We start from the raw sequence: 8,296 nt of genomic DNA, 5'->3' as shown, positions 1-8,296 counted from the left end.
TTCTTTCTTTCTTTCTTTCTTTCTTTCTTTCTTTCTTTCTTTCTTTCATTTGTATCCCTAGCACCTAAGCACAATACCTGACACATAATAAACATTTAATAAATGAAGTACTAAAGAAAGGGTGGAGATGTTGCCGAGACAAACTCCTTTAGAAGGGTGCCTGGATTCATAGCCATTTTCAGCTATCCTAGACTTTCTTAAGTACCACATCTAAGAAGAACAGCTCCTACTCTGGGGGTGGGGGGTCCAATACCTTCCCTCAGAGACCAAGGCAAGCCCCAGAGAAAGAACGTTGGCCTCCTTCTGGGCTTCCTTCAGATGGTCCTTGCAGATTGTCCCTGGCAGCCCCTAGCAGATGCCTGGGAGAAGGGAAGCCATCTGGGATAAGAAGAGCATGACAGAGGGTCTGGCCCAGGGATGCGTTCAGGACTTCAGAGAGATAAGCTCGTGGCTCCCAATGGCAGGGTGGAGGAGAAGGCACAGTGGACCACATCCACGATTGCTTCTCTCCTGGGTGGGAGTCTTTGTCTTCCAGTGATCAGTGTCACGACCTTCTAAGAGATGGGAGCCTTCCGGCATAATGTAGGCATTCATCCTTTCCCACTGTACCAGCGAGTTTCAGAAAGTAGCTAGCAGCCCGTGAAAATCAGCCTGATGACTCAACTTGTTTTGCATGCTTGAGCTATCAAAGGGCAAACTGGGAAGCAGTTTTTCCTGGTGACAATTCCCTTAAGCATTACATTTCCAACAGCCAGGGAAAGAGATGAGCAGCCAGGGCAGAGTGTGAGAGGAATGGCCTCCTCCTGCCTCCACACCTCTGAAAGCAAGGGTTGAGCCTCGTCTTCTACATTCTCTCTCTTCTCTTTTTTTGTGGCAGTGCCTTGTCATGGTCCTCCTCCTACCTCTAAGACCAGTCCTTCTCAGTCTTCTGTGAATTTTCATCATTCATGTCTCACTCCCCAGTGCATAGTTCAGAGGAGGTGGATGGTAATCTGAGAGGGGAAGGCATTAGCAGTTAGGGTTCCAGAAAAAGCCTCCTGCAGGAGTCCTGCAGAAGAACAGTCTTGAAGAAAGGCAGAGACACTAAGAGGAGACAGAGATGAAGAGAGAGAGCATGCCAGGCATGGAGATCAGCCAATGCAGAGGGAGAGGTGAAGGGTTACACTAGACCAGCTGAAAAGAACCTGGCGTAGCTGGGTCAGAGAGTATATAAAGAGCAGTAAAGTGTGTTGTTGTTCAGTCCTTTCAGTGGTGTTCAACTCTTTGTGACCCCATTTGGGGTTTTCTTGGCAAAGATACTGGAGTGGTTTGCCATTTCCTTCCCCAGCTCATTTGATAGATGAGGACACTGAGGCACACAAGGTTAAGTGACGTGCCCAAGGTCATACAGCTAGGAAGTGTCTAAGGAGGCCAGCTTTGAACTCAGGAAGATGAGACTTCCTGATTTCCAGCCCAGTGCTGTATCCCCTGTACCTAGCTGCCTGTAGTAAAATGTAATCAGATACAGTGGTAGGAAGGGATTAGGTTATGAAGAGCTTTAAATGCCAAATAGAGGACTTTATACCTGATCATGGAGGTAATAGGGAATTTCTGGAACATACTGAACAGGGAATTGACATGGTTAGACCTATGCTTTAGAAACAAATGACCTTGGCAGTGAGTGGAGGATGGGTTGGAACAGAGAGAGACTTGTATCAGGGAGACAATTAGGAGACTAATGTTGCAATAGTTCAGGCAAAGGGTGATGAGGACCTGTTCCAGGGTGTGTGAATGGAGAGACAAGAGGCATATTATTTTGTATGTGGCACAACAAGTAGGTGAACAACAGTGACAGAAGACTTCAATACTCTCTATCAGTTTTGGACAAGTCTAATAGAAGGATAAAAGGGAAAATATGAAACGTAACAAATTTCTGGAGAAACCAGAGTTAAAAGTCTTCTTCTAAATGTGACAGCAAAAGAATATACACATTTCTGCACCACGTAACTTTACAAACCTTTACAAAAATTGACTGCTCTAGGGCACAGAAATCTTGCGAGCAAATGTAAAAAGATAGAAATACATCCTTTATGGACCATAATGCAGTAAGAATAGAAACTTATTCAGGAACCACAAACAAAAGATATAGACCCAAATGGAGACTTAACAATGAAATTTTAAATAATGAGTGGGTCAAAGAACAAGCCATAGAAACAATACCCATGTTAAGAAAATAATAATGATGAAGCAATACACCAAAATTTCTAGGATGCAGCTAAAGTAGTCCTCAAGTGGAAAATGATACCATTACAACCATACATTAACAAAATAGAAAAAGAGAAGATTAATTAAATGTACATTTAAAAATCAGAAAATCTGCAACTAAATAAGCCTAAAATAAGTACAAAGAGGAGATGTTAAAAGTTAGAGAGGACATAGATAAATTAGAAATTAAAAAAAAACATAGAAACGATAAATAAAACTAAAAGCTATTTTTAAGAAGAGATAAAATTGATAACCCTAAGGGTTTATAATCTGATTTTAAAAAGAGAGTAAAATACCAAATCAATAAAATAGCAAATGATCAAGGTAAAATGACAGCAAACCTAGAAGAAATAAAAAAGAATAATTAGAATATATCATGCAGAACAAAAATTGAGAACACAAAAGAAATAGAGGAATACTTTCAAAAATATAAAACATTCAGTCAGAAGACCAGATCGGTATCTTAAATAACCTGATCTCTGAAAAGGAAATATATAAGCTGGGGGTGAAACCTTATTATTCTCAAATTATTATTATGATTTTTTGACTAGGCAATGGGGTTGAGTGCCTTGCCCAGGGTCACATAGCTAGTAAGTATTATGTGTCTGAGGCCTGATTTGAACTCAGGTCCCCTGAATCCAGGGCTGGCACTCTATCCACTGCGCCGACTAGCTGCCCCATCAAATTAGTCTTAAAAATTGAGAAAGAACCTACCGGGATCCTTTTATGAGAAAAACATAATCCTAATACCTAAACCGGGGAAAGAAAAAATGCAGAAAGAAAACCATAGGCCACTATCATTAGTGGATATTGAGTCAAAAATTTTAAACAATATCTCATCAAGCAGACTATAGCAATTTTTCCAAGAACTTATTCATTATGATCAAATGGGGTTTATACCAGGGATGGGAGGATGGTTCAACATTAGGAAAACAGTCAGCATAATTAATCATATGAAAAACTCAAACATCTCAAACTATACAATCATGTCAATAGATGCAAAAAAGCCTTTGACAAAGTACAACACTTTTGTGCTAAAAAACTTACAAAGTATAGGCATAGAGGGACTTAAAAATATCATAAAGAACATCTGTCTAAAGTCAAAAGCAAACATCATGTGCAATGGGGATACACTAGAACTTTTTCCAATAAATACGGGAGTGAAACAAAGATGCCTACTCTCCTCACTATTATTTGATATAGTTCTGGAAATGCTAGCAATAGCAATATGACAAGAGAAAGGAATTAAAAGTATAAAGATAGGAAAAGAAGAGATAAAACTACCCCTGTTTGTTGATGAGTTGATGGTTTACTTGGAAAACCCCAGAGAATCAGCAAAGATGAGCTCATTAATAGCTTTGTTTGGAAAAAACAAAAGATCTAGAATGTCAAGGGAAATGATGAAAAGAAGTAAGGATGAAGAGAGGAATAACACTTCCAGATTTGACACTATATTATAAAGTCGAAGTCATCAAAACCATCTGGTATTGGTTATAGAATAGCAACATAGATCAATGGAGTAGATTAGACGAGGGAAATTCAGAAACAATAGAACTCATTAACCCAGTTTTTGAAAAGCTGAAAACATAAGTTAACTAGGGGAAAACTCCCTATTTGATAAAAAAAAATAACTGCTGGGAAAACTGGAAAGCAGTCTGTCAGAAATTAATCTTTTTTTTTTCTTTTAGGCTATTGGGGTTAAGTGACCTGCCCAGGGTCACACAGCTAGTAAGTGTCAAGTGTTTGGTCTGAGGTCAGATTTGAACGCAGGTCCTCCTGACTTCAGGGCCAGTGCTCTATTCACTGCGCCACCTAGCTGCCCCAGAAATTAATCTTAAACCAACATCTTACACCACATTACACAATACATTAGAAATGGATATACGACCTTAATATTAACAATCATACTATAAAAAGATTAGAAGGAAACAGATTATATACCTCTCATAACTATGGTTAAGAGATGTATTCTTACCTAGGTAAGAGATAGAGGGAACTACAATAGATAACTTTGATTACCCAAAACCTGTGCAAAAGCTTTTGCACAGACAACATTAATGTGTCTAGTGTAAGAAGGGAAAAGTGTTGGTATCCAAAATAAATACACAACAAACAAACAAATAAATATGTATGTTTGTGTATGTGTGTATGACTAATAGCCATTTTCCCCAATAGATAAATGATCAAAGGGCATGAATAAATAATTCTCAAAAGAAGAACAGAAAAATATTCATAGCCACATGAAAAATTACTCCAAATCTGTAATTATAAGAGATATGCAAATCAAAACAACCCTGAGATTTCACCTCATGCTTTGCCAATGGGCAAAAAATGACCCCAAATTGGTAACAATCAATGTTGAAGGGTTTGTGGAAAGATAGGCACACTAATACGTTGTTAGCAAAGCTGTGACATTTCACAACTATTTTGGATAGCAATTTAGAATTATGCAAATAAGGTGACTAAAATATCCACATTCTTTGAACCAGAGATTCCATTACTGGGCTTATATCCCAAGAAAGTCATCGAAAAGAACAAGTGCCCATATGCTCCAAAATATTTATAGTAGCCCTTTTTTGTGGTAGCTAAGAATTGGGAACAAAGTTAATGCCCATAATGGCTAAACAAATTGTGGTGCATTGAGTGTCATTGAATATGACTGTAATGAAAGAAACGATGCATGTGATGAACACAGAGAAGCATGGAAAGATCTACATGAACTGATACAGAGTGGAGTCGGCAAAGTCAAGAAAACAATATACACAGTGACTACAACGTAATTAGAAGGAACAACAACACACCCAAAAAGTCAAGAGTGAATGTATTAAAATTACAAAGATCAAACAGGATTGGAATGAAGATAGATGAGAGGACACCCCCAACCCCCACGTCAGTGGAGGTGGGGGATCCACAGGGATTACACATTGCACAAGTTTTTGAACTTTTCCAATGCACTGACTTGTTTTTTCCTCTCCAAAAATACTGTTTGTTGTATGGGATGGCTCTTGGGGAGGGGGAGAGGAAGGATACATGGGATACTATGGTGATGGAAGAAACAGAAAATGTTAATAAAAACCTTTATTTAAAAAAGAGAACTGTTCAATGACTGAAAAAAACATTTTGAGTCCCGGAGAAATAATAATGAAACATTTCTCCATCCTTACGGCAGAAATTACTAGGATTAAGTTTTATCAACTTTGTAAGATTCCATCTCTGGCTGCTATATTTTGCTTAATGATTTTTCTTTGTCACAGGGGCAGGCTCAAGCCAGAGAGGGGAGAGGTAGGCTTTTCCCCTTCCTCCTAACACCCAATTATTGTGATATGAAGACAGACCAAAGCATCAATAAAATATATTCCGAAAAGATATGGGGACGCCGAGACGTGATGGACAACACACTAGGCTAAGCATTAGGAGAATTGGGCTGAGCTCTGACGTGAATTAGCCATGTGGCCTTAGGGAAGCCACTTCCCCTCTATGTGCCTCAGTTTCCTCATCCATCATCATCACCATCATCATTATCATCATCACAATAATGACCTCTAACATCTCTCCCAGACTGAAGTTGTGTGTGTCTAGGAATCAGAAGAAGACATGGTTAGACAGAGAGTTGACCCTCCCCAACTTCTTTCCCTACGAATGATGATGGGTTTCAGGTGGAGTGTTCTCTTACCCTCTCGCTGACCGCATGGTGTTTGCTGGCAAACTCATCCCTTTCAGCCCGGGTCTGGGCCAAGAGGTCCTCGAGCCTCGACAGCTCATCCTGCAAGAGCTGATTTTCTTCCTGCAGGCTGACTCCAGAAGGCGCTTCCCGGAGGCCTAATGACAGAGAGAGGATGGATGGATGGATGCACCACTGGCCACAAGCCAGAAGAAGGTGGAGAGCATTTCCTGCAGTGCTCTGTCCTCGTCTCTGGGGCAGGTAAAAGTTCTGCCTTTGAATTCAGACCCCTGCATTAGAAGCAAACTTCTGAACAACTTGGGCCTTCAGACACCAGGAAGATCCTGGCCGGGAGGCCTTTGTCTTTTGTCTCCCTGGGGGTCAGGGTGGGGTGGTGAAAACTGTGTCTAGAGGCCCTGGAGAGGAATGAGTCAAACATAAATGACTAATGGGGGTGGGGGGAACCACCATGACCCAGCCTGGGATTCAGGATTCCCCAGGGGCCTCTCCCAAGGCTGCAGAGACATGAAAACAAACGGACTGAAGCCAAATTGGCCACTGACACGAGACTGTTTTTTTTCCTATTTCGTTTGCTAACAGGGTTAGGTTTTAGCGGCAAGACGGTGCATGAGGGAGATTTGGTTCAAACACGACAAATGCAATTCCCTCGAGGATTGGCAGCCCTGGGGCCATCCCGGGATAAACTGTCAAACTGCAGAGCTGACTCTGTTTCCCTGTTTGTCTCTTTAATCTGGTTGGCTACATAAGTGAGTTCATGGGAACTTTCCTATAATCTGTGAGATCTCATGCATTTGCCTGGCGTACAGTGGGTGCTTAATAAATCCTTATTGACTATCCATCCATTCAATAAGCATTTCTTAAGCACTCACTAGTAACAGGCACTGCCCGGGAAAAAGGGGATGCAGAGACAACACTGAACCAGGTCCTGCCCTCAAGGAGCTTACATTTTGCTGTGGAAGACATGTCCACAGACAAGTCAATGCAAAAATATACAAAGTGGTTTTTTGGGAGGGTATGCCCACTGGGGGGATGTGGAGAGGCTTTGAGTAGGTGGTAGCGCTTGGGTCAGTGAAGCACCCCAGCTTGGAAGGGGGAATGCATTCTGGGAAGGGGGGACTGACCAAGGAAAGGTATGGATGAGAGATGGAATGTCCAGGAAGGGGACTGGTCAGGGTGGAATGGTACAGTAGGAAGGTTGTGTCCCTAGGTCCAGGAGACCTCCCACTTATTACCTTGGAGGGGGTCCTCCACCAGACTGCCAGTAACAATCTGCCGAATCCTGGCGGGCACAGGTGTAGGTGTGGTCTGTCCGCCCTCGCCCTGGACCGTCAGGGTTCTGTCTTCTCTTTTGGCCTCTGGGCTCAGGACTGTGTCTTCTAGTTTCTGAAAAGTATGTGGCCAAAGAGCGTTATGGTCTGGTCAAATCCTCCCATACCCCACCAGGACTAATGAGGACAGCCAGGTGGCCTTGGTTCATGAGTCATAAAGGATCCTCATCTTTTGATTGGAGCTAAGTGATGTTATCCTCTCCAAGGACTCACCTTTCACCTCTGCCTCAACCATGAAAGGGAATGGCAGGGGGCCAGGACACAACATCCTGCTTTTAGGGGTGGAAGTCACTTCGGAGGTCACCTTGTTCCACACTCTATTCTACAGCTGAGGACAGACGTGCCTGGAGTAGTGAAGAGACTTCTTGGGATCAAAACTGAGAGCTGGAAGGGGAACCAGAGGCTATCAAATCCTCATTCTACAGATGAGGAAACTGAGGCACAGAGAGGTTTAGTGACTTGCCCAGGGTCACACAACCAGTGAGTGGCAGAGGCAAGATGTGAGCACAGGGCTCCAGCTCCAAATCGGCATTCTTCCCACCACTCCTTGCTGAAGAAAAGAAAAAGAAGGCACCAGAGTAGAGGGGGAGGCAGTTCATTTCCCCAGGTGGTTCATCTGGAATGAAGCCTGCCTTTCACAATCCTCTGATTAGACTCCTGGGTCCTGGGTGGGGGGTGGAGGGGGAGCAGTGGGAGCCTGAGGTCTTTCAGACATTCTCCAGAACCAGGGAAAATGTGGGAGGAGGGAGCTGATAGGTGGGAGGAGAGAGAAGAGAGATAAAGGCAGGATGAGTTTGTTTTTTGCAAAACAGCTACCTAAAAGCAACTTGTTTGTTCTTGTATGGACTCCAAGGCTGCGAAGGGACTTCCTACCAATTATCAAATTAAGTAATTTGACAGATGATTAAATGAGATATTATTTGTTAAGCACTTACCAGAATGCCTGGTACACATGCTTAAGAAGTGATTGTTTCCTTCCTTCCTTCCTTCCTTCTTTCCTTCCTTCCTTCCTTCCTTCCTTCCTTCCTTCCTTCCTTCCTTC

The 8,296-nt window shown here is 42.3% G+C and overlaps 1 protein-coding gene across 1 annotated transcript in view; it reads right to left on the bottom strand.

The window, feature by feature from the left end:
* The window catches only part of CROCC2 (ciliary rootlet coiled-coil, rootletin family member 2), a 168,636-nt gene that overhangs the window by 116,605 nt on the left and 43,735 nt on the right, over positions 1-8,296 (bottom strand). Inside the window, exons 2-3 of the mRNA XM_027876038.1 lie at positions 7,159-7,309; positions 5,918-6,063 (exon numbers count right to left, since the gene is read on the bottom strand). Coding sequence (XP_027731839.1) covers positions 5,918-6,063; positions 7,159-7,309 — 297 coding nt within the window. The remainder of the gene's footprint in view (positions 1-5,917; positions 6,064-7,158; positions 7,310-8,296) is intronic.

The sequence above is a fragment of the Vombatus ursinus genome, unplaced genomic scaffold, assembly GCF_900497805.2.
Source record: "Vombatus ursinus unplaced genomic scaffold, bare-nosed wombat genome assembly UNPS02014810.1, whole genome shotgun sequence".
Lineage (NCBI taxonomy): Eukaryota > Metazoa > Chordata > Mammalia > Diprotodontia > Vombatidae > Vombatus > Vombatus ursinus.
This window is presented reverse-complemented; position numbering and strand designations above follow the sequence as displayed.